The sequence below is a fragment of the Netta rufina genome (genome assembly GCF_964035555.1).
Source record: "Netta rufina genome assembly, chromosome: 1".
In the NCBI taxonomy this organism is placed as follows: domain Eukaryota; kingdom Metazoa; phylum Chordata; class Aves; order Anseriformes; family Anatidae; genus Netta; species Netta rufina.
In genome coordinates, this window is record NC_140123.1 from 114,108,566 (window position 1) to 114,135,724 (window position 27,159).

The window sequence follows — 27,159 nt, forward strand, 5'->3', positions numbered from 1 at the left end:
TGTCAAGGTTGACTCAGATGAAGAATTCAAATTCTGAGAAGGATGAAGTATGAATGATCTTCAATAAGAAGAAATTAAGGTAGGGAATAATGAGTTAGCAGCTCTAAACCATACAGTCAATTACAAACAGAAACTGGAGAAGATATACTGCTAATGCTTTGTGTTCCACGCTTATCTGCAGAACTTCTGATCTCCGAAAACCAGTGCCCTGCAGATTTGAGAGAATTGGGCTCACTTGCTGCAAATCCTTCTCTTCCTCTGTCAGCTGTCACCCTAGGAGGCAGGAAACGTATGATTAGCAGGAGTACTGATGGTCATTTGCTATTTCACTGTTACTACTGTATTGAACCATGCACACCTCAGAGGAGATACGTGAATGAGGCTTAAGCTGTCTCGAGCTGGAAAGTTGACTCTTCGATTTCCTGACAGACGATTGCACGTGTGTATAATTTGTGCTAACAGTAAGAGTGAAAATTGCCATACATTCATTATCACTTCTCCTGTGTCAACAGACACCTGTACAGAACAACCACCACAAGATCAGTCTTCTTCTGATACTCATTTCACCAAGGTTTGAACAAAGGGTGCTTGTTACTGCTATATGTGTACTCCAAAATTAAATATTGTGTCAGCAGTATTGTGTCTTGTGACATGGAAAGAAATTCCAACACTGAATAGTTTTTAATCAACCATGTTTTAATGAAGATATTCAGTACATATTTTATTTCATTAAAACAGTTTTCAAGTTACATGACTGAAGGCACATATTTGTGAATCCATGGTGCAAAATTTGACACTCTTGTGTAGACACCAGGGAAATTTGGTCTTCCACATCCGTAACCCCAGCTAACAATGCCAGTCAAAAACCATTTTCCATCTCCATTGCTTTGACATGACAATGGTCCACCAGAATCACCCTAAAAAGAACATATTAAGTTGTATGAATTTAAAATCTAGAAAATAAAAACCGGGACAAAATTCAATGGGAGTCATTTTGCACAAATAATTGAAGAAATGCTTACATTTTCCCCACTCACAGACTTCAAACCAGAGTGAATAGTTTTATGTTTTTTTGTTTGTTTAATTGAAGCAGATGGGATCACACAGTTGTACCAAAGTTTACTCTTTTGCATGAGAGAGGACTAGCTGTCATTCTTTAAATGTATTAATATACTACTTTTTGTGAGCTGTATTTCAAATTGACAAATAACTTCCTAGCCTCAAACTAACAGTTAAACCCCAAATCTGCTACTTAATACGTATGTTCATTTAGAGGCTACACACCTGACAACTCCAAAAAACAAGCTTTTATAAAAAATTCAAAACTGTTCTAATATTTTTTAAAATTAGAATATTCAATAGTCAACACAACTTCCTTCAAATTAAAAGCAAACGGAAATGGAGTGTGATCCATCAACATTTAAAAAAACAAAACAAAACACTACGTGTTGTCCTATAATAGACACTAGCTAGCAGATAATGCTTAGGGGTACCACAATGCTTTTGGAATTAAGGCAGTTGAAACAAAGTTTGTAATAGACTTCCAAGTTTTATATAGAATAATAATGCTACAGAACAATGCAAGCAGTACCCTTCCTTTACAGGGTAATTCTTCTGGACAATATTGGCAGAAATTCAAGCAAAAAAAATTGCCACCATTTGCGGAAAGTCTCTTGGATCAATCTTTTTCTTCCTTGTAAGACTCCGTTGCAGACACAATTCCTCTGAAACAGCTGTTAGTAAACTGAGCTTTACCAAAGCATTGAATGTAAAAAAGTATTTACAAAAGCGAAGTCTGAGCTGGTAAGATTTTGATGTTTGCAAAGGAAGTGCTTTCCTTCTACACATATTTTCTGTTACAGCCAGTAACAGAAAATCTTTAACTTTTATAGGATTGTAGGACATTCCATGATCATCCTGAATTCTCATAAAATTATTAAAGGTTTCACATAGAAGATCTTTTTCTATGCTTGACAATTAAGATTTTTCATTTAGAGAGTTAAGCATTCAATTGATTCTTTAATTACTAGGACAAAAAGAAACAGGAACAGCAGCATTTTTCACAAAACAGAAATCCCACAAATCTATCAGCTCTAATAACTGCCAGACATAGTCAGACAACATTTTTCCTAACAGAAATGCAGCCAAACAACCTCCAAATTATGCCTTTCATTGACTGTCTTGAGTGCCCAAAAAGACAACTGAAGAAACAAGGTTCCCTGGTTAATGGAAATGATGCTTGCTGTCAGTCTCATGAGCTGCTAATAAACAGCCATTGCATTATACTTTTCGAAAACACTAAGATATTACTTGCCATGAGAATTCAGAATTGCACATACATTATTTCACAGCATTGCCGGATCAGAAGAAATATTATACATTTGAAATTTTATGTCTAGTTGTCTGCATCTCATCAGACAGCCCTCTATTTCAACACTAGGGGGAAGGGATCCTGAAAAGGAAACAAGCTAGCTTCTCAATTTGTTCAGCCTGGAGAAGAGGAGGCTCAGGGGTGACCTTATCGCTCTTTTTAGGTACCTCAAGGGAGGCTGTAGCGAGGTGGGGGTTGGCCTGTTCTCCCACGTGCCTGGTGACAGGACGAGGGGGAATGGGCTTAAGTTGAGCCAGGGGAGTTTTAGGTTAGATGTTAGGAAGAACTTCTTCACTGAAAGGGTTGTTAGACATTGGAACAGGCTGCCCAGGGAAGTGGTGGAGTCACCATCCCTGGAAGTCTTCAAAAGACGTTTAGATGTAGAGCTTAGGGATATGGTTTAGTGGAGGGCTGTTAGCGTTAGGTTGGAGGTTGGACTCGATGACCTTGAGGTCTCTTCCAACCTAGAAATTCTGTGATTCTGTGTGATTCAATTTCTTTTTTCAGTTTAGAGACCCTCTTGCCAGATACAGCCTACCTTCATCACGCTTTTAGGACTTGCAAATCCATTGGACCTCGGCCTGCAACTGAACCTTCATGAAGCTATTCATTCACACAAACCAGCAAATCTCTGAGAATACCCAAATGATAGACCACCTATTAAACGGCTCTTTTACATAGCTGTGTTTCAGAACTAAACCATATGTACCACATGGTGGTTTGCCACCAAGTTCTAACATCTCATCATGCAACAATGAAAGGCAAAATAAACTCTATGTGAGTTGTGATAAGATACATACTTTGCACCCATCTCTTTTTCCAGACATTAGTCCTGCACAAAACATCCTAGCTGTGATAATCCCATATGTGGAATGACATAATGATTGGTCAATAATTTCTACTTCTGCTTTCTGAAGAATCGCAGCACCTTCCTCACCTGGGAAACAAATTGAAAGGGATGGTTCAACAGAGCTTAACATATTACTTGTCTAGTGAAGGCACAACCAAGAAGTCTTCAGAAAATATCCCCACATACTTTTGAACTCTGAACTGTTCCAGATTGCAAACAACTAAATCCCAAAGGCGCAGAAAGCCTCTTCTACCAGGCATTTGTATAACATGATCATGGGCCCTTGGCCACAGCAAAGACAATGGCCTAATCATCAGGGTTGGCCAAAAAGCCTTCTGTAATGTCTTTTGCAAAATGTCTCAAGATTTACTAATTTGGGAAGATTCTACTTTGAGAAAAAATTCAATCTTATAGAAGCATTTGGATTTTAACAAGACAGATCTGCAGTTAGGGTGGTGTCTTTCATGAAGCTACATCCAGAACTAAAATCACAGATCAGTGTTACATATCAAAAAATTCTCTTTTGGTAGCTTAAAAGTTCAGACTTACCTTAAATTCTGCCCTCTCTATCCAAATGTTTTGTTAAAAGACATCTTTTCTGCAAAATATACATTTTCAGTAAAGCAGAATTAAACTGAACTGTTCTGTCCTTTCAGCACAAAAGCTGTAATAATATCATGAGGTCCTCCCAAAAAAAGGGTAGAGCCAAAGAAATTTCACCAACATATTCAAATGTGCAAGTTGCAGGTTTGTTTTGGGTTTAGGTAAAGGTAGTGTATACTAAAAAATAAACTTATAACATATTTAAAAGACTAATTTTACAAATTATGTAAACTGATGAAGAAAAAGAGGGAAAGAGAGGAAAGTGAAGAGGGAAATGAAGAGAGGAGCAAAGGGAAAAGAACACTTCTCCCTCTCTTTTTTGAGGTATCGTGTTTATCTTTCAAATCACCATGTTTTAAAATTTCCTAAGTGACTAATCAATAGGTCAAGGAGACATCATGCTACACATTTTTATCAAAATCTTGACCTGGTAGGATGGCTGTACTTCATTCACAACCATACATTTCTCACAGCTACTTGCAGAGCCTGAATGTAATTTGGAAGAAACGTAATTTGGAAGATGGTGATTCTGGCTGAGAGCATCAAGTCAAAATACTGGAGGCTGCCTACGTGCTGCTACACCTCACCACGTTTGCTTCTCCCACTCTCATGTGAGTGTGGAGGGGCAGCATGGAGACAGCCACCCTGAGATGGCAGGTGAAGCTGGGGCAGGGCAGCTCTGGAGGTGTAGACAAACCGCCTAAGTCAGGTGCATCCCAGCAGAGTGGAGGTTTGGCATGGTGGTGGTTACATGACTGATGCTGTGGGCAGCGTTCACACCTGTGTTTCCTCATCTGGGAAAGCCCATCCAACAGCACACAGGTGCTAGCAGCCACCGTACCATTACCCAGTCCTTTCCTAAGCTCTGCTTTCTGTTACTGGATGGCTACAACAAGGACAAAGGTACTAGCATTTGTGCAAAATAAGAGGCAGCACGTGACAAGGTGTGGGAGGGAGCCAGCCCACCATTGTAATAGCAGCCATTTTGTCAATGTGGTGTCCATTTTCTCAGCTACACCCTGAGGATACAGGTGGTGGTGCCTTGCAGGCAGCTCCGTGCCTCAGAGCTCATCATGAAGAGGTTGAAGATAGGAGTAGGGAAAATTAGGTTTGTTCCCCTGCAGCAGGCAAGGAAGAGTCCATTTAGGCAGTTTAATGAAACTCTAAGAGTAACAAAGAGCTGCTCAGGACACTGGTTGGTGGAGTCCCTTGGGAGGTGGTTCTGAAGGGCAGAGGGGTCCAGGAAGGCTGGGCGCTCTTCAAGAGGGAAGTCTTAATGGCGCAGGAACGGTCTGTCCCCACGTGCTCAAAGACGAGCTGGCGGGGAAGAAGACCGGCCTGGCTCAACAGAGAATTGTGGCTTGATCTTAGGAGGAAAAAGAGGGTTTATAAGCTTTGGAAAAGTGGGCAGGCCACTAAGGAGGACTTTAAAGAAGTAGCGAGGCTGTGCAGGGACAAAATTAGGAAGGCCAAAGCTCATCTGGAGCTCAATCTGGCTACTGCCGTTAAAGATAACAAAAAACGTTTCTATAAATACATCAACACAAAAAGGAGGACTAAGGAGAATCTCCATCCTTTACTGGATGCGGGGGGAAACTTAGTTACAAGAGATGAGGAAAAGGCTGAGGTGCTCAATGCCTTCTTTGCCTCAGTCTTTAGCGGCAATACCGGATGTTCTCTGGATACTCAGTACCCTGAGCTGGTGGAAGGCGATGGGGAGCAGGATGTGGCCCTCATTATCCATGAAGAACTGGTTGGTGACCTGCTACGGCACTTAGATGTGCACAAGTCGATGGGGCCGGATGGGATCCACCCAAGGGTACTGAGGGAACTGGCAGAGGAGCTGGCCAAGCCACTTTCCATCATTTATCAACAGTCCTGGCTATCAGGGGAGGTTCCAATCGACTGGCGGCTAGCAAACGTGACGCCCATCTACAAGAAGGGCCGGAGGGCAGACCCGGGAAACTACAGGCCTGTCAGTTTGACCTCAGTGCCAGGAAAGCTCATGGAGCAGATCCTCCTGAGAGTCATCATGCAGCACTTGCAGGGGAAGCAGGCGATCAGGCCCAGTCAGCATGGCTTTATGAAAGGCAGGTCATGCCTGACGAACCTGATCTCCTTCTATGACAGAGTGACGCGCTGGGTGGATGAGGGAAAGGCTGTGGATGTGGTCTACCTTGACTTCAGCAAGGCTTTTGACACCGTCTCCCACAGCATTCTCCTCAAGAAACTGGCTGCTCTTGGCTTGGACTGGCGCACGCTTCGCTGGGTTAGAAACTGGCTGGATAGCCGGGCCCAAAGAGTCGTGGTGAATGGAGCCAAGTCCAGTTGGAGGCCAGTCACTAGTGGCGTCCCCCAGGGCTCGGTGCTGGGGCCGGTCCTCTTTAATATCTTCATCGATGATCTGGACGAGGGCATTGAGTGCACCCTCAGTAAGTTCGCAGATGACACCAAGTTAGGTGCGTGTGTCGATCTGCTCGAGGGTAGGAAAGCTCTGCAGGAGGATCTGGATAGGCTGCACCGATGGGCTGAGGTCAACTGCATGAAGTTCAACAAAGCCAAGTGCCGGGTCCTGCACCTGGGGCGCAATAACCCCAAGCAGAGCTACAGACTGGGAGAGGAATGGTTGGAGAGCTGCCAGGCAGAGAAGGACCTGGGAGTGATGGTGGATAGTCAGCTGAATATGAGCCAGCAGTGTGCTCAGGTGGCCAAGAAGGCCAACGGCATCCTGGCTTGTATCAGGAACAGCGTGACCAGCAGGGCGAGGGAGGTGATCGTCCCCCTGTACTCAGCTCTGGTGAGGCCGCACCTCGAGTACTGTGTTCAGTTTTGGGCCCCTCGCTACAAGAAGGACATCGAGGTGCTTGAGCGGGTGCAGAGAAGGGCGACGAAGCTGGTGAGGGGCCTGGAGAACAAGTCCTACGAGGAGCGGCTGAGGGAGCTGGGCTTGTTCAGCCTGGAGAAGAGGAGGCTCAGGGGTGACCTTATCGCTCTTTTTAGGTACCTCAAGGGAGGCTGTAGCGAGGTGGGGGTTGGCCTGTTCTCCCACGTGCCTGGTGACAGGACGAGGGGGAATGGGCTTAAGTTGAGCCAGGGGAGTTTTAGGTTAGATGTTAGGAAGAATTTCTTCACTGAAAGGGTTGTTAGACATTGGAACAGGCTGCCCAGGGAAGTGGTGGAGTCACCATCCCTGGAAGTCTTCAAAAGACGTTTAGATGTAGAGCTTAGGGATATGGTTTAGTGGAGGGCTGTTAGCGTTAGGTTGGAGGTTGGACTCGATGACCTTGAGGTCTCTTCCAACCTAGAAATTCTGTGATTCTGTGAAAGAGAAGAAACAATACTGTATGACTGAAGAAAATGTGCAGCTCCTTGCCAATCTTACCCAACACAAGCACAGAGCACTTCCAGATCCACAGGACTGGCTGCTATTTTTCCTAAGTGCATAAAGTTACATACATGCAAGAAACTACTTCCAGAGGAGACTAAATTCAAAACATTACAGTTTTCTGCGTGCTTCACGCATGCAAGAACAGCAGGTGTCCTGCACACAAACCTGCAGCTAATCACTGGGGGAAGAAATGTTAACTCAACTGATGGTATTAAACTCACCCACTTCCTGCTTTTGGCCCCAACCTGTTATCCAACATTTGTCACCACTGCGGACTCTGTGTGAAAATGGAGGTACACAGATTGGCTGAATGACGTGGCTCATTGTTTCTGGCCATGGTTTGCTCAGCTGTAGCAATGCAATGTCATAGTCGTAGTTCCTGCTATTATAGTATTCATGGACAATGATCCGTCTCACAGCAGATACAAACTTTGCACGGCCTTGTGTTTGCATCCCCAAGTGAGCACGCCATGCTCTGGGGTCAGCCAGCCTGGTTGGGAGCAAAAACACACACCATCTCTTCAAAAAGTACTCCACAATGCATCACCTTCCCCAACACTGGGCCAAAGAAAGAAGGGCACATCACACCTTAGTACAGTTCAAACTCTGGAGGCTAAAAGTGTTCCAGAACACTAGTGATATTTGGGATAGGGTTTGGGGGAAAAAGACTGCTTACTTGCTCCCTTGAAAGCAGTGAGCTGCAGATACAAGCCATTCTTTTGATATCACTGATGCCCCACAGTAAGCAGCTCCCACAAAATGGAGGCTGACCTGCCATGGCCATTCGCCTTCCTTTGTGTTTGTACCACCTACAATCCGAGAGATGAGATTGCTGCTCTTGCTGCTGCCACAACCTGAAAGGGATATTTCAGGTTACTATCTCTGTCCTGCGTTCTTTCCTTTAATGAGAGTGCTTCCCACATGTTGTATGAAAGAATTTTGCTCTTTAAAATGTTTTGAAGTTCATTTCCTTGCCCCAATTGGAAAACTTGTCTATCCACCTAGTCTGTTCCTGAAACAAGAGATGACACCATAAAAAAGGGCACTGGCCTTAGAAATAAAACTTTCTATTCTAGTTCTGCCACAGAAATTGCTCTCTAAATCTTTCTTGTGTCAGATATTTCAGAGGATCCATTGATTTCACAAGCATCACAATGAATATGTGAAAACAGACAATCCTTCAACTCTTTTTACTACCCAGTTCAGTTAGTCCTGAACTGAAAGGAGTGCTTCTGGAGGGAAGGAAGTTCAGGAGCATCTGCATACTTATTTTCAGCCAAAACATGAGTATGAGAAAGATACTTACAGTATCAGCTATGTATACACAGTTTGGTCATTTATTACTTCAGAAACCAGGTAATCCTATCACTAATTTACAATGGAAGAAACTGGAAGTCTGAAAGCATTGTATATTGCTAACTCAGAAGTGAATAAGTCATGCCTCAACACAAAAACCTTCACACTATTTTGAAGAAGGGAGAAGGACTGTGCTACAGGACCTTGTATCCTTCTTTTAGTCCCATGCTCCCATAGACAGGTGCTAACACTTCCCAGCACCCATACAAAGAGTCAAAAGCAGCATTAGCATTTCCAAACAGAAGCAGGCATATAATTCATCTTTTAAAATGTCATAGTTGATCCAAGGCAGATGGTGGCAGGTTTGACATATACGTAACATTGCAGGAACAGCTGAAGGCCAGACAAAATACCCTAGGATATTCAGTTTAAGCAAGTGAATCCTAACGCATTTTTTAAATTCCTACTGCAGTAACAATTGTATTTATATATATATATATGTATATGTATACACACTGTATAATATATATTGTTTTACATATTATATACTATGCATTATATAATATCTGAATGTGTTATTTTATTAATTACATTATATATAGATATAAATAAGCCAAAAGAACTTGTACAGAGGTTACTTTCAGAAGGTTTAAGATTATAACCTAGACTGATACTATGAGATATTGAGATCTTCACCATCAGGAGACAGAAATGAAATGCGTTTCTCACTGCAGATACAGAACTCCAGAAGTATAAATACTGTCTGACTCCAATAAAAGTACTCAGCTCTGCTGGAAGCTCTAAGAACACTGCCTTTCCAGTTGGCCAAGTTAATTCTGCAGTTACCCCAGGTTCTCTGTTCCTTAACATAGCTGCAATAAACATCATAACTAAGACTCCTCATAGCGGTAAGCCCAATCTCCCGCAAACACTGCAACCAGACCTGACATAAGCTGGTATCAGACTGTTATCCTACTATGACTAAGCAGACAATAAAAACCTCATTATGTTCTGCTACATGAGTTATACAAACTCCGAAAGAGAAAGAAATAAAAAGGCTTTCAGGTGTGAAAGGTTTGAAGTTCAAACAAGTGGGAGGGACTTACTGCAGCTGCTTTCATCACTTCCATCAGTACAGTCCACAGTCCCATCGCATTTTGCATTTTGTTTCTTAATGCATATATTATTCCTGCACTTAAATGTGTGATTGGTACAAGGAATACCTGAAATAGTTGTGGGGGGGGAAAAAAAAAAAAAAAAAAAAAAAAAGGAAGAATATTGGACCAGATTTACATGTTTATACATCTGCATAGATGAAATTCATACATGTATCAACAGGCAGTAGGGAACGTAGCAAGAAAGCACTTGGTCTGAGATGGCTTAAGCCAGCCTTTAAGTTGAACAAGCTATTCCAGTAGAGCTGCATCTAAACTAGTGCCTGTATCAAGCTGACAGTATTTTTGAACATGGATTTCCTCTCATCTGTTCTCAAAGCACTAGTAAGCATAGGTATACTATCAAAAACTTGCCAATAGAGTAAGTGCTAGGCAAGAAAGAGAAGAACATCCAGTACTCTGGAAAGAAACCCTCTTTATGTCTCAGCATTACCTATGAAACAAAAGATGGCAGTGAAAGCCATCTTAGTAATTACAGCCAGTTAAACTGCATTCCCAACCCTGGTGCTTTCCTATTTCTCTGTGGCTTGCAATAAAGGATTCCACTGAAAAGGAGTCTGTTTTTCTTCTTAACATAAAGAAGTATCCTGTAACCATTTACACAGACTGTCAAAGTTAAAAAGGTCATACATATTAACATTTCTTTTAAAATGTTTCTTTAAAAACATGCAGCACTTCTTGGTTGGACTCCCTCTCACATGTCATGGTGTCCATTGGTTCTAAGTTAAAGAAACGGCAGATTGAAAACTTTCCTGTGCCTACCGCCAGGCTTACACTTACACTGCATTTTAAAACACATTAGCCTTATAAGCCTGAAAACTGTTCCAAAGAAACAGTCCTCTTTATAGTTATTTTACAGATGGTAAAACAGATCCAGGAAATCATTTGCAGAGATTTTGCTTTAGGGAGATAAAATTTCGGAATCAAACTTCAGGTTTCTAGATCCCCATTTGTGCTAGTATTTCAACAGAAATAGATGTTCATGATCTCATTAAAAATAAATAGTTTAAATCAATAACTGTTTGTTTACAAGCATATCAGAAAACTGAACAGAATTATACATCCTGTGTTAGATTTGACAGCGCCTCTTAACTCTTTGAATCCTGCATCAAGTATTTAAATCAAGATTGAATAAATGATAGAAGGGGAGGAAGAAACAACAACAACAACAACAACAAGAGTAGCCTTACTGTTGGTACAGTTCTGCTCATCATTTCCATTCTCACAATCACTTACTCCATTGCAGGCAAGCAAGTTATCCTGTATCGCAAAGCTGGAGTTACAGTTCCACTCAGGGACAACTTGAAAACATGAGTCAAATCAGTTTCAGAAGCATACTTGTAATGCTAACACTATCCTTCTGACCATGTCCAGGTATCACTTTCATAGCTCATTGCACTTTACAAGCATGAGGGTGAGGGCTGCATTATGCATAGAGAAAATGAAGTGCAAAAAGACTTCAGTAACCCATCCCATTTCACACATTGCCCCAAGTGGGTGGCTCATGCTCTTTCAACCACTGACATTTATCATCACTCTCATCTACTCTATCTGCAATTTGTCATTTCCTCATGAAAATAATTCATCTCAAAAATAGCATTTATCACAGAAGGAAAACCTGAATTCCAACCTCTTACAATTATTCTTGCACATTAATTCTCTTCCTCTTGCTTTTCCATGTCATACCTTCTTCATTCTTAGTTCTTTCCTGTGCTGATTAATTATGAATTATACATGCAAGATACCAACTGATAGCCTGAATGTGGAAATTCAAAGAATCCTAGAAACATCTTCTCTTCCTCCTCTCCCCCCGCAAAGTTTCACCTCTGTTAGCTACCTTTTAAGACTTCAGACTAAAGAATACATTTAGGGGGGTTTGCATCAAGATCTCTAGAAAATAAATACAAACCACAAAAGAGTTCATCACTTTCATCAAAGCAATTGTTTATCCCATCACAGCGCTGTATCTGCTGGATGCATAAGCCAGTGGAGCACTTGAAATATCCAGGTGGACATGCTGGAGGTTTATCAAAACAAACAAACAAACAAACAAACAAACACAGCTTAGAATGCCTTCTTCTAAAGGATACTCTCACTTTCAATAGCCACTAAGTTAGTATACTGTATTAAGGGGATTTTTGAATTACAGAAATATTAGCCTTTTAACATAAAGTCATGAAGATAGCGTCTTTTTACATACTCCACAGGTATTCAATGCATAAAAGAGCTCTGGTGTGGTACATAGCTGTGACTAAAAAACATTGTTACTCTACTACTTTAACATCAATGTTTATAAGACTAACATAAGAAATTGTTTCAGTAAATAGTTGTCTGTTTCTGGATTTGAAAAATCTGGTGGTTGGAAAAGTTTTGGAATAAGCAGTTGGTTATTCAGTACAGCTCATTACTGTGTTCATTACCTGGAGCTTTTCATGGTAATAGGAAGATTGTTTTCATTGCCAAAGTTTTGTTTGTAAATAAGAATAACTGACTTGAGTTGACTGACACTCATCATCTGACAGATTCCAGTGTTTGACATCTTTTTTATTTTCAGGTTTTACTAAATAGGAAGTAAATAGCTAGCAAAGCTATTGGTACAGGTAGAAGCTAATGTGGGGCTTGAGGAGTTCACCAGGCCCATGCATGTTCTGGCCACACAGGAAGCTTTAAGAGCTGTGCAGAAGAGAAAAGACCATGTATGCACAGGAAAACCAGAGCATGCTGCACATGCCCGCAAACCTTTGCCACATAGCCTTGATGTGCTATAAAAGGCTCTTTGCTAGTCACCTAAAAAAGTAAAATCAACAAATAAACAATGCAACATGACAGTTTCCTGCATAAAGATAGTCAAGTCCCACTGAACCTGAGATGTTCAGTTTTACAGGGCTGAAATACAAAGATGGGTTGAAAAAAAATAAAGTCCATCTTACGTTGACTGATGTTATAGCTGCCGTACTCCACCAGAAGTGGCTTCTCTGACACCTTTGAGCTGCACTGAAGCTCAACATTAACAGCAGAGCTTGCAATATGAAAGACTGTTTGGTGATCAACATAGTAACCACAGTACCTAAAAGAAATCAAAAGTTCTAGAGCAGCCTTTACATCAGGATTGCCTTACATGCAATTTTAACATCAACATTACAATACAGTCAGCTAGCATGCTTTAATTAAGAACCAACATCTAAAATAGTACCCAAGTTCTGAAAAACATTACGTGTGATCCACCATTCCTCAGTACAATATCCCACACACTTTCAAGCAGAATGTTTCACCAGAAAGTTAAGAAGATTGTCAAACATGATACTTTTGTCAACACTGATGATAATTACCTTCAAAGATTTGCATTTTGGCAAAGGCATAAGCAGTTTGGTGGGAAGGGAAACATCATCATAGTTTAGCTGCTCTCATTTTGAGAAATACTCTTAAAAAAGAGCGCACAGGGCACTGATCTGACTGCTTTGGAGGCAGAGGGAAAAAGATTTGGGGAAACTAGAAATATTTCTAGGTAGCCACCCAGCTTAATACCATTAAGATCACAAAGTTTAACCTTTGAAAGACATGTCTTCAAGTAACTAGTCTAGATGAAAAGATTCTTTCAATGTGCATCTATGTTAAACAGCCATTTTGGCAAAGAGCTTCCTTGAACTTCTGCCTGGTTACCACTTAACTTGGAGAAACCTAAGATAACCTTCATCAGAGATACCAAAGACATTGCAACTGGCATTTATATGCTACTCTAGCTAAGGAAAAACAACAAACAAACTCCAACCCCTTTAAAAGGGTAAGGTTGCTGTATGATGGTTTGAAAAGTAGAGAATATTTTAAGTGTGGGAAAACTTTGAAGACTGACAGTTTAGGTTGCACAAGAAATAGAAATAAAAGCCTGTCTCCTCTGTCCCACCAAACCAACACAAAAACTCAACACTTGTAAGAGAGACATGTGGCCTCAAGACTCCTGTCAAGAGAAGTACTTACTAGACTAAATAGATATAAGAACAGAAGCAGCTGTATTGATTCTTGGCACATTTAGCATATACATTTCCTTGACAGCAACACAAAGGAACACAGCGCAGTTCAAGTGATCTTGAGCAATAAATGAGTTATTTTATTGTTAAGTGTATTACTACAGTATTAACCTGAGGTAAATATTTTTCTCATTTATTTTGGCAACACCAAAAGGATAGCTGATAATGAAGGGAAGCCATTGCATTGCTTCAGTGCTGCTCTTCATATCAATGAATGCAAGTAAATTGGGCAGTGATTTCCATGAGGACGGATGTTGTCTGATGTCCTGTGCACCCTACTGAAGCATGCCATCAGGAGCAGCCACCCTTGCTCATACATTTTCCCGATGTGCTTTGTTTCACTCTGAAAATGAAACATCCTTTTAACAGGTCTAGGAGGTAACTCCAACAATGTCAAATATAAATGAACATAACAAGAGACCGTTCTCACACATCCTGGAAACAGTGTCAAGAAATGTTTTACAGCTTTCTAATATAGTACATTTAACTGTCGAAGGAACAACAACAAAAATCTATCAAAGCTAAGAGTGAAGACCTTCCTGCTATAGAAAGTCGTCTTCTCGCTCATTTTAGTGTGTCATGTCATCACTGTCCCCAGCCTAAAACAGCCCACCTAAGCACAAAAGAGAAAGTTCACAAGCCATCTGATTCTCCTTAACTAACCCACAGATGTTCTCTGTTTCTCCTTCTGTCAGTTACTAGGACACAACTTCCCTCCAACAAACCTTGACACCATCTCAAAAAAATACATTAAAAAAAAAATCACAGACTGCTTTACGTGGGTGAGAAGTGGTCAATTCAATCTCATCTCACCAGCAATCGAGGAAGCTCCTGACCATCTGTGGAAGAGCTGAGACAGCTAGACAAAGGAAGCTGCGTCCTGTACACAGTAAGAAACATCATATGATTTGGGGGTTTGTAGGAGAGCTGCATATCCTTGTGAGCCTTCTACTAGTGCTTTGAGTCCTTTTTCCAGGGCCAACAGAGTTTGCCAAGCACCATCTGTAACTCTGCAGCAGTGCTAAAGAAACTAATGAAGGTGATCCTATCGCATACACTGAAGCAGGGAGTGGGTTGCCTTTTCAGGGGATGAATAGATGTGCGCATCCTGTTGCAGGTTCAGTGGGACATTGCACCAAAGCATTTAAAAACAAAACATTTCTTAGCTCCTGTACATCTCTAATGTTCTGCTCACAGGGACTAACTGATCTCTCTGCCAATGAGAATTTTAGCTAAAGCAGTTATTCAACTGCAACTCTTCCAACTGGGCAGATCAACAAACACACATCCTCTGCAATAACGACAAGAACAAACTGAATGGTCATGTTCAGTGCCTCTGGTTAGATAAAGCTGACCCTAGAGGGTCAAAAAAAACCTTATCTGCAGAATATTCATGGTCACAGTCTTAGTTTACAAAGATCAACTTCCTGAATCTTCCTAAACAGTTTGACACAAGGTAGCAGAATGTGCATGCTCTAAGTTGCAATTGCAGGGACCTGAAAAACTGGTGTGTTTTGCCGTTTGCTTCCCTCCACATTCCAATTTCATTAACCATTAAATTTTGGAGGGAAAAATGTAAATATCAAAATGTTTCATACTTTGTCATTATTTTCCATGGAAAGTAAGCACAGAAATGAAGATCACTGAGTTCAAAATCCTTATTTTTCATGAAAAAGACATTTTCTAAAGAAAATTCATATTGGCCTACTTACATCAGCAGCAACTAGCAACAGAAATTAGAAGCATGCATTCTTTTGCAGTACTTCAAAAACTAGCCCCAAATGCATTTCATAAGATCATACTGCAACATTTGATTCTGTGAAATGTTTAATCAGTAGTTTTATTTAAAAGCCGGTCTTTCACAGAGAGAATCTTTGTAGTACGAACCCATCATCATTTTTTTCTTCAGATTTTGCCTTTATTTGATGCATCTCTCAGCAATCCCTAACATCTCAAATCCTTCCAACTATGCCACAAAAAGAAGACCAAAAGAAACACACAAACACTCCGTGTTGCCTGTTTTGACTGGCTTTTTTCATGCACATGTTGTCCAGCCACCAATTTCTATCAAGACATAATGTTGGTAACATCACGAAAACTAACTTTTCTCTCTATGTAAGCACAGTATAGCTTAGTTTCAGTAGTGAATTCAGAAATTCAGTTTCAAGTCTGATCTTATTGATGTTTCCATTTGAAAAAAAAATATATATATAAAAATAGAGTCCAACTTCCCAAACCTAGCCTTGCCTCATCATCCAGTGACTGGAAGACTATTTTTTAAATTGCAGAAAAAAATGGGTAGAAGAAGTATATGAGAAAGCAGCAGTAGCAGCAGTATTTAAATACAAACCACTTAAATATAGTGTGTCTTGGCAATCAATCTGTGGTGTCCCTTTCAAGAGCCCATGACTGAAACACAGAAGCAGTTTCTTTCCTACTCCCAATAATCTCACTGTAATACCGTTTCACTGAAAAGTTAATTAGGTTCAGTGTCATCATGAGCAATCATAGAATTAAGTTACACTTAAGTGTTTTTTTGTTTGTTTTTAAACAGACCTTATTCAGTCATCACAGAAAGACCAAAACTACGTTGGGTTTACTGGATATCCATTTTCACCCACTCTTCTAATTTCTTTCTCTTAATAGAGCACCAAGGGCCCTTATTTTCAGCTTTTTGGTACTTTTCATTAGAATTTTTTTTTATTCTATTTATGAAGATTCAGTTACATTATCAGCCAAAGTGAAACATGAGTTATAAGAGGCACCAATGAAGTATCTCTGTCTTTGTGTAAACTTTCTGAGTGAACTGCAGTAGTGATGGGAAAGTCTGTTTTGGTTATGTTAGTTTAATAACTCATGCAGAAGTACTTACATGTGCTCGTTAATTTTCCACCATCCTCGTTCACAGCCTTTAATATTCTTCTCACTGATGGTATAGTTATGAAACTTCAGAGCTATACCAAGGTTCTTCTGTGGAGTCTGTTGTAGGAAAGACAGTACATGCAGGCTTCCTTTTCTTTTTGCGGATATAGCACATTAAAGTCTTTAGGCTTATCTCAGCAATTATAGTGCTCGGCAGTGCCAAGCTCTGGGATCTGTGCTGACTTCCCCAGCTCAACAGCCAGCACTTGAGACACCTGCCAGCTATTCAGTCCTCAGCAAAATGAAATGTTGGCAAAGGGCCACCACAGGTACAGGCTCTCTTCCCCTCTGGCCAATAGCCCTTTCATCTTCAAAAAGCAACTGGCTGTATACAGAAGTCAGCTTTTGTGTCAAGATCAAAGCATTCAGACACATCCAAATTTATTTGTGCAGGGACAGAGAGCCCCAGCAGATTGTTAGCTAAGATACTGTACCGGATACCTGTACTGCCTGTAATGCAGGGAGTTATTTCTACCAGAATATTGTAGTCTTTGCTAGCATCTATTCAGCCAAGTACTTGCTAGTGTTTTATAGAATGTGTTAACTGGCAGTATCATGAAGATTCATGATTAATTATAGCTTCCTTTTTTAAAAGGAACAAAACCATTAAAAAAAAAAAAAAAAAAAAAAAAAAAAAAAAACATGGCCACATCTTGCAAAAGCAAGGGCTGATTTGGGGCAAGAATCCAGAAGTGAAGATTCTTCTTCTTTCTCACAGGAAATATATAATACAGGAAATGAGGGAAATTTCAACATCAAACTATGGGGAAATTAAATGGTTTTAGAAAATAGCATGGGCAACTCCCAAGACTAAACTGGGCAACCTTTCCCTCAGAAGTCCAGGCTGAATTGAGGACAAAGTTTAGCAAAAAGGTCGTTGACTTAGTTTTCTAGAGGGAGAAAAGGATGTAGGTCCTAGTTAACTAGACTTCATTCATATTGTTGTAATTCTACCTGGGCAACCAGTAGCTTAAGAAGAAAGACAGGCAAAGAGTAGGCTGTATTGTATCCATTTTCTTGTTCTTTAGAGATTAAAAACCCTTGGATACCAAACAGGTACCAGAGAAGTTCCCAAAAATATCCATCTTGCAGTTTGTTTTATTTGCTGTTTTGGAGACTGATCATGCTATAAAAGAGGATGTACTAATAAATTTTGTTCATAACTTGAGACACCACACAGGGAAAAAGGGCAACACTTAACAGAAAGAATAAGCTCTTGAGGCCATCCAGAAAACAAAAGAGAGCTAAGGCAGTGCATAAGGTTATGAATTTGAAAGCTGACTAATAAGAGCTACTACAATAAATTGTGAGCTTGGGAATTTGAACCAGTAAAGAACGATAGAGATTTTGCATAGTCAATCACAGTATGACTGTAATGCACTAACATAACTTCACTGTGATGGGGAAACCATAAATCAAAGATCATCAGGTACTACATTTCTGATAGCAGAAAACCTACTATCAGATTTTATGGAATAACTGGAAGAGTCTAATACCATCAAGACAAGGTGTGATAAAGTTAACTTAAATTTAAACTTCTGGTTATTTGTTTTCAGAAAATACCTGAAAAGACAAAGAAAAAATGATACTTGAGAAAAAAAAGAGACCAAGAAAAAAGTCTGTGGGGTTGTGCTGATTGGGCAGATCATCTTTGAATACAAAAATTTGATTTATTATGTTTATTATGCGTAACATAGGAGTTATCAGAGAAGCAATAGTACTAACTAGGTTAGAGGACAAAAGTTTTCTTTTGGTCTCCCCCCCAAATTTTAGGGGTTGGAAAGAGGGGAAGAAAAAACATTTAAGTCTTGAATTCTCTTCAGTGAAGTGATTCTGTAAGCCAAACATCAAAAATGTATTTCATCTCAGCTCGTTACCTTTGTAATAAATAGGACAGCTTAGGAATTATGTTCTCTTTGTTAAGAATAAGGACAAAGAAATCAAAATAACTGGGCACAACAGCAATTCAGCCGTGCCATTTCTATAAACTACCACATCTATGAGGATGCAGATTACTCCCTATTCAATCATTCCTTCTATGCACACAGGCACTGTATGCCCAAAAAAAAGAGTAACAGTGCTTAGAGAGAAAGAAATCTGTATTACCTGGAAGTTCCATGCACAAAGACATTTTGGAGGGTAATAGCTTGGGTAATAGGGACTTGTGATTCTCCCTTCATAGCCAATCTTTTCTTTTGTTGCTATTGCTTTTCCACACCCTAGGGGAAGAAAAAAGAAAAAAAAAAAAAAAAAAAAAGAGAGAGAGAAGGCAAGAGTTGGTAAATCTTAATCTATTTCCAACAAAGCTATTCAGTGGGATAGGTATTCAATTTTATCACAAGGGTTTCACTGTAAAACAGGACAGCTATGGAGTTATGTTTATCTAGGTTCAGGTTGTAATAAATTCACTGTAAATCCAATGTTACAGACAGATAAGGCTCATAAAAGTCTAGGAATGCTTGCTGTGATACTCTGTTGAGTGTGCCTCTCACAAAACAGATAGTTCATATTGTCTGTTAGATGCTCTAAGACTGTCAGAAATTACCCTAACCTCTCATTTCAGCTCAAAGATTTGGGAACGATAAAGTGATTTTTTGTTTTTTAAATAAATCCCTTTACAGGACTATTGACTATTATTTTGTCTCTGCAGGACCAGGAGATACAGGAAATACAACCAGTTAGAACAAGAATGGACAACGTGCTAATCTAATCAGCCTCACAGAAGCCAAAGTGTCTTTGTGTGACTGATTAAGGGATTAAGACAACTCATTAAAGCAAACAAAACACAAACAGTAAAAACATCGTGCTGAATTTAAAATTACTTATGATGCAGAATTCATCACATACTTTCATATTTCTGTGCTTAGTTACTCTCACCATTGGAAATATGCAGCACCTTTCTGAGCAGCTTAATTAAAGCCTAATTTCCTCGTATTGGAATGTGATATACTTTTGTCTTTGTGCTGCTTGGGTGACATTCCTTGTGCTATTTGTGATTATGACCAAACCACTTCTTAAAGCAGTAAGAAGCAGAAAAGACTTGATGACCAAACATCACTGAATCCTTTGTGTTAATGAGGCAGAGACCAATAGCAAAAGGCGGACAGAGCTACTGACACTTTGTACTCTGAAAGTAGTTTTCAGTGATGAGCAATTTCCACCTTTAACATCATCACAAAGTCCCAATGTAGGAAAAAGTCCACAGCCACACCTGGAATAACAACTCCATCTACTGGCGCATTGCAGTTCTGACCAATTGAATTCAGTCAGGGTTGGTTTCAGCCTTCTATATGTTTTTATTTCATATAGACAGCTAAACAGCTGAAATTACTCAAGAGGAAGGCAGCCACTTAATAATGCAGAGGACATGAAGAAGAGAGACAGGGATGTGGGAGAAAAAAGAAAAAAAAAAGAGATACAGATTTGCAAGGAGTCATTTATCCATAACATCGCCACATGGGGCTCTGAGATAGAAACAATACAACAAATGCATCTCCAAATACATTACAAACCTACTTTCTTGTGTAATGATCTCAAAATAGCCATGGAACTCCTTCCGTTCACTTATCTGTGCTGCCTTAAACATTACCAGCATGAGGTTATTTGTGGACACAAGTGACACCAATGAATCAGCTGGCTCGCACGCTCTGAGGAGGAATAATGGAGAGTACATATCTAAGCCATTTGTATCAACAATACATTGCTCTCATTCTTTGCTTTCCACTGCTACAGTACTCACATACTTCAAAGCCTAGTGGGGGGAAAATAAAAAAGCATGCTCTTATGCACGGAAGTGTACTTCTTAAAAGGCCAGTTAGAAACACCTGCAACCTCTACAGGTACTAGTAAATGAACATCATCTGCTGCTTTACAGAGAAGTCAGTGAATGTTCCAGGTCACTGGAGAACAGATCTCTAAGATAACTGGAAGGCTCTCTTTTGAGGCTTATATATACACCGACAGGCCACAGAAAGGGCTTTCAGTGGTCAGAACACTGAGCTCTTTATCCACTTGATGGAGATGCTCCCCTCACTTTTCAGTCTGACAGAGTCCTACGGAATTAATAACCAGGAATTTCATTCAAAAAATTCCAGACAAAAATTCTAGATCATAAAAGATAAAAACAAGTAGTAATTCACATGCCTTGACACATCAGTTTCAACTCTAGATTTTAATAAGTCTGAACAACTCAAATAAAGCAGCTTAAAAAGGCACTAAAGAAAAAAAAGTGAAGTATACAAAGAATCAGGATACTTAGTTTTACAACTTCAGTCTTCCTAGGAACACTAGTCTTCATAGGGAAGAAAAGTTCACTTATAGGATGGAATTTTGACAATTTGTTTTAGTTAACATGTTTCCTGACAAGAAAAATTCCACCCAGTAACGTATGAACTTCTTATATTTTGATATGTAGGTGAGGATACAGTCTATCTGAAGAATATTAAGTTCTCTTTAATTACTTTTCTACTTTTTGGGGGGAAGTAATTTTGGTGTTCTGTATATAACATGAAGATCAAAGTACTTTAAACAAAGAAAAAAAACAGATGACAAATCTTCAGGAAAAAAAAAGAATGCCAATGACTTCTCAATTAAAATTTATACTCACCGGTACAGTATCTTATGTTTGATTGGCATCAGAGAGTCATAAATGGTTAGCGAGTCAGTGATGCAGTTATCTGCTCCAATCTGAAGGGATACTATTGAAAGACGAATAAGATGACCCACTAACGCAATCAGTTTAAGATAGCAGATCGTTCCCCCTGAGGTAGCATGGATATCCAAAGGAAAGTGCTCATGTAGACGATCAGCATGCAGATCATACATACAATTTGTTCCTGTGGAAACATATTTCCAACACTGAACATCTGCTCTGAAACTGGTAAATCCATGCATGGGAGTACAAAAAAAAAAAAAAAAAAAAAAAAAAAGATCCTATATATAATTATGAAGTAAAGCAACATATGAAAGCATATCCAAAGAGGAAAAACAAAGTAGCCTATGCTGTTCACTGTTTTCATCTCAGTTACAAGTCTCTGGTCAAGGAAATGTCTATTCATAAAGCTGCAGAGCTTGGCAAACAGCACTGTAAATAAAAACATGTAGGGGTACTAGTGCCAAAGCACTGCCATTTTGTACAACACATATTTGCTGTTAACAAATCTCTGTGGAAACTCCAGAGGATAAATGACTTAAGTGAAACATTTGTTACCTGGGAAACGTTCATCTACTGCCAGGATAGATATCAGCTGCTCACCCCTACAAGTATTTGGATATTTATTTTAAAAAAAGACAAATATATATATATATACACACAGATACACACATTTTCATACTACTCTAGGTTTTATAGATTACTGCTCAAAAATCAAGCTACTCAATGTTTTATGTGAAATGAACTGGACATGCTACAACAGATTCACCTATTAATTCCATTTGTAAGGGATGCTAGGACCTTTGCTGTTCAACTTCCTGCTCAAAGCAAGGTCAAAAGGAATTTGAACCTGGATTTTCTCATGTCAGGTCCTGAAAGCTTTTAAAGCATTAGAAGTCACTGATAGAAATGGAAGTACTGTGAAATATACGCAGTACAGACTAGCCTACACAACCTAGTTTTACTAAAAAAAAAAAAAAAAAAAATCAAAATTCCATTCGTGTTGTAACTTAGAAAAGAGTCACCAGAAAATTACCCTACTTCGATCCAATTTTCTAATTAAGCTAATACAATTGTGGCTTTCAAGTCAAATATATTAACATCTTTGTTTCAGTTTGATGTTCCAGTTCCCATCCAACAAAAAGCTTAGGGATTTTTTTGTTTGGTCATACTTAGAACTCTTAACATAGTTCTTTTGAAAGGTAAGAAGAAACAAAAGAGCAAATTAGGGAAAATAAGACCCAAAGTGAATATTTGCATGACTCTGCCTATTACAGAAACAAATATCTTAAATAGTTACCGTGGTGGAACATCAGTTACAGCACTGTGGAATTTTGCCATCAATTGTTAACTAGCAGTTAAAAGGCCAACGTTTACTTTGAGTCAACCAAGACAGGAAATAGCAGGCTTTGACTTCCACTTTTAATTTATAGTCTTGAAACAGACGTTATAAATGCTTATGAACAATTTGTAAGAGTCACATGCTCTTCATGTTCAGTTACTGTTGTAACTATTTAAAGCTTTGGTTGACCCATTGTTCTTCCTTCTTCTTTTGTATCTTCCCAGCAACTTTTTTTTTTTCTTTTAATAATAGCTTTTTTTTTTTCCTTCTTGTTTACTCAGCCTTAACAAAGCCAGTTTTGATATGAAACTCTGTAGAATTATGTGACTGCCTTTATTGCTATTATGCAATTAACAGTGTGACTAGCTCGCTGCTGGTGAAGCATGGTGTATCTAAGTCAGAGCTAACACTAAATCTAGAAGCAATATAAGCATACCAGTTTGAAACTGAAGCTAGGTACAATCATTAAGAGACCCTGCTCAGCCATATAGTGTGGCAATGCAAGTCAGTTGCACCAGCTGAATCTGTACAAGTCCTTTATCCAACCCATCCTTTAAAAAACCTCCATCCCAGTGCTGGGTCTAAACCAATTACTAGGTACATCTTCACTAAAAAGTTACTCCATTGCCCTCAAAATACAAACCAGTTATCTGTTCCATATAGTAGTGAACACAACTGGGATGTACTTTTAGACTGTACATGTTGTCTTGTAAAGTCTCTGCATACCACCAAAGAACCCCACCAGGAAACGTAGAACACAAAACCAAGGAGGTATATGAATAGTGTCTCCCATTACCCTGGAAAAGTTGAACTACTTAGACTAACTTCTGCTAGGGATCTCATTCAAAAGAAAAACACAACATTAATCTTGAAGAAAATGGAGTAAATGATGATAAAGGGTGGATAAAAGCATTGCTATTGTTCAGGGTGAAAGCCAAAAAATAGATTCAAATCCAGTGCTGCCCAAGTTAGAAAAAAGCTGGAGTGAATAGAAAAAAGTGAGTGACAGAATTTATTTCCCATCCTGCCACCAGGCACAGCTGAATTTTACCACTCAAAATAAAGGCAGATAGTTTATGTATTTGCCATATGCAGGACTCTTGGACCCTCTTACTGCAAAGTCAGGACATAAATACCAAGACTGAATTTAACCCTTTTAAATTAACACTAAGTAATATCTTTGTGTCTGAAGACATGAATGAGGAGCTTTGTTCTCCACCACACTTCTGCCACAAAATTGCCAAGTAGTGAATTACCTGTTCCTGTTGTTGACCAATAATCTGACCGAAGACCTGCTGCATAGAAAAAAAGGTTTTGTGAGTCTTCTAATATGCAGAACATCCAGAATTCAGTGTTTGATTCAATCATGCTTCACTAAGCACACAGAATAAAACAGCTCTCGATGTGGGAGACTACTCAATCCCACACCATCTCCACAAATTCTGCTACCATCCTTGGAAGCAGCTGTCATGTCCCCAGGCATCCTCAGTGCCCGAGGGATGAGGGTATTGCTGGTCAATTGAGCAGTCCAATTTAATTGAAGGCCTGAGGCAGAAAAACCCAGGGAGTTATTTCCCCACCCTTGGCCACAAACTCTTTTTCAGCTTTCAGCTGGGCAGAGCTGTTCAAATGAAGCTTGTTCCATCCTTTATTTGTAGAGCTGAAAATCATACGCTACTTTGTAACTAGTTAGATTAAACAGGTTCTTGAACCTGTCTTGGTTATTTCCTCCACAGACAAAAACAGCACAGGATATAGAAACTGTTTAATGAATAAGCAGCTTTATGTTTGCATTTTTTTTTAAATCTAACAGAAATGTAACAACAATCCCATTTTCCATGGTGATGCTAAAGTTTGATCCTTGTATAGAATAAGACACTTCATCTTTTAATACGTTTTAGGTTGCAGCCTAACCCAAATCTGAGCTGGCTACGAGTTGTCAGGCTTAGCTCCTGAGTTAGAACATAGACTTTGCATCAGTGACAAAACCATTTTGTACCTTAATATGACCTCCAGTCTGTTCTTTTTTTTTTTTTTTTTTTCCCCCACCAGTCCCACCATAAGAGACACAGGATAAAGACTTTGGTATATTTCTAAAATCTGCTACTTTGAGATAAATACTTGTTGTTAATAAGTGTTTCTTCAACAGTAGGGACACATGCTTTTACTAACCACTTAGCACAATGGAGTCCATGTCAACCGCGAGACCCTGAAGACTTCCCACTGAGGTGCGGTTAAGGATGCTTGTCTGAATGGAGTCCTTTAAAATGGCAGCCACGCAGTCCTCACACAGCACTTGGCCTTTTGGCTGTGGTACCACAAATACAACCCAGAAGTGGATAAGAAGGCCTCCATTATTGTTGTTACTGAAATAATAACAATAAATTAAAAAAAAAAAAAAACAAACAAACCATGGATTACCATTATGCTGAAAACTTTCTGAAGACCACACACACACACACACAAAAAAAAAAAAAAAAAGAAAAAAAAAAAAAAGAGGCTTCTCCTGTGGGCTCATTACGCTATCCAGCAAAAACACAGACACATTAACCACAGTTTTTTACCTGACTTCTGAAACAGTGGCCTGCTTATAAAACTTGGAGAAAGAGGAGGTTCTGTAAACCAAGTTCATCTGAAAGAGAAAGTATAAAGCCGGTGAAGATTAAGCATTGTTGAAAAACAAGCATACCTTGAGATATCTTGTGCCTGGGATGTCCCAGGAACATGCTCTCTTGCACCAAAAGGAAGCCATGAACCCACCTGTCCTGATACACAGCAGACATGCTGGGCAGAGCAGCAAACACGATTGGGCCAGCTCTGCCACGTATCCCTACCAGCTCCAGCACCCCCAGCAAACACCAAACCTTCTGCACGGGGCCAGCTGACACATACAGTGAACACTGGTCCAAAATAAATGAGTTTTGGAAAGGGTGCGTGTTCTTCTTCCAGAAGAATCTCAAGTGCAGGGGCCCACCCTCTCCCAGTGCCAAACATTCTGAGCCAGTCATTGGGAAAAGAAAACAAGCCTCTGACGTGCCATGCAGCGACTGCCACTAAGGTTCAGGTAAGGGTGCGTCCAAGCTCTTCAGCAAAGCCATGGTATGGCTGGGGCCGGAAGGGGTCTCTGGAAATGCAAAACACTGACCCCTCCTCTCAGAGCAACAAGGGACAGCTACAGCCCCCAGAGGGGGCCAAATCCAGGTGGTCACATGGGGTTGGGCTTGCTGTGCTTTTTTTTTTTTTTTTTTTTACACACTTTTTTTTACTTCTGTTGCTAATTTTGTTCTTGTTTTGGTTTTGTTTTTATTTCTGTTTTATGTGTATTTCTGTACTTTTTTGTGTGTGTTTGTGTTGTTTTTTTAACTTTTTGAGGGTGTTACTTTTGGGGATGCTTTTTTATTTATTGGGGAGTTGTTTTGTATCCTCTTTTTTTTTTTTTCCTCCCCTTCACTGCTTTTCTTTGTTTTTCTTTTCTCTGTTTCTTTCTTATATTCCCTTTCCTTTGATTCTTTCATTAATCGACAGTATTTTTCTGTTTGTTTTGTTGTTGTTGTTTTGTTTTTTTCCTCTTTAGGAGGGATTCTTTTTTGTTTGTTTTAGTATTTTCTTATTTCTTGGGGAGGCTATGAGGGGTTCTTTTGTCTTTTTTTTTTTTTTTTTTTGTAATTTTATTAATGTATTATTACTATTCTTTGTTAGCTTGGGGAATTGATCATTTTTTCTTGTTCTATTTTTATGGGGTTTTGTATTTTGTCTTTTTTTCCATTTTCTGTATTTTTATTTTATTTTAAGTTGGAGTATCGTTAGGATTTTTTTGTTGTTGCTTTTTTGCTTTCTTTGATTTAGTTATTTTCTTTTTATAGGGTAGAGATTTTTAGGGAGTTGCCCTTTTTTTCTGAGGGAGTTTTAAAAGTTTTTAAGATTAAATATTTTCTTTTTACTTGTTCTGGTTGTTGTCTTCTCTTGGTTTTGGAGAACAGGGGGTTTTGCTTGCTTTTTGTCTTCTTTTTTTTTTTTTTTTTTTTTTACATTTTATGTATTGTCATTTTGTATTGTTTTATGGGTATTTTTGTTTGTTTGTTTTTTTTTTGGTCACTATAGTTTGGGATTTGTTTTCATTTTTTTTTCTTTTGAGGGGTGTTTTGACTTTTTTTCTTTCTTCTGTGTTCTTTGGATATTTTTTCCTCGGTTCTTTACCCCCTTTTTCTGTTTTTATTTTGTTTTTACTTTTTCTTTTTGTTATTATTTCTTTACTTTTTTGTAGTTGGATTTTTTGGTGGTGGTTTTATGATTTTTTTTTTTTTTTTTTTTTTTTTGCTTTTAAGGCAGTTGCTTTTATTGCTTCTGTTTTGGGGGGAATTTTTTGTTCTTTTTGTCTTTCTTTCTTTTTATTTTTTTTTTTTTTTGTCATTTTGCTTTCTTGGTTTCGGGTTATTTTACTGTTGTTTTTATGAGGTGTTTCTTTTGTGATATCTTTTCTTCACTTTGTTTTTCATTTTTTTTGGTTTTTTTTTTTTTGTTTGTTTGTTTGTTTTA

General features: G+C 39.1%; 1 protein-coding gene across 1 annotated transcript in view; it reads right to left on the minus strand.

Annotated features, from left to right (window-relative positions):
* Positions 1–746: 746 nt before the first annotated feature.
* TMPRSS7 (transmembrane serine protease 7) overlaps positions 747–27,159 on the minus strand; it is a gene marked incomplete at both ends in the record, with an annotated part of 32,781 nt that continues 6,368 nt past the window's right edge. Inside the window, 15 exons of the mRNA XM_084286106.1 lie at positions 747–917; positions 3,172–3,308; positions 7,434–7,702; positions 7,889–8,066; positions 9,615–9,731; positions 10,874–10,984; positions 11,593–11,700; positions 12,614–12,750; positions 16,581–16,687; positions 18,737–18,849; positions 20,147–20,277; positions 21,237–21,465; positions 23,880–23,918; positions 24,796–24,989; positions 25,188–25,255. Of these exons, the coding sequence (XP_084142232.1) occupies positions 747–917; positions 3,172–3,308; positions 7,434–7,702; positions 7,889–8,066; positions 9,615–9,731; positions 10,874–10,984; positions 11,593–11,700; positions 12,614–12,750; positions 16,581–16,687; positions 18,737–18,849; positions 20,147–20,277; positions 21,237–21,465; positions 23,880–23,918; positions 24,796–24,989; positions 25,188–25,255 (2,109 nt within the window). The remainder of the gene's footprint in view (positions 918–3,171; positions 3,309–7,433; positions 7,703–7,888; positions 8,067–9,614; positions 9,732–10,873; positions 10,985–11,592; positions 11,701–12,613; positions 12,751–16,580; positions 16,688–18,736; positions 18,850–20,146; positions 20,278–21,236; positions 21,466–23,879; positions 23,919–24,795; positions 24,990–25,187; positions 25,256–27,159) is intronic.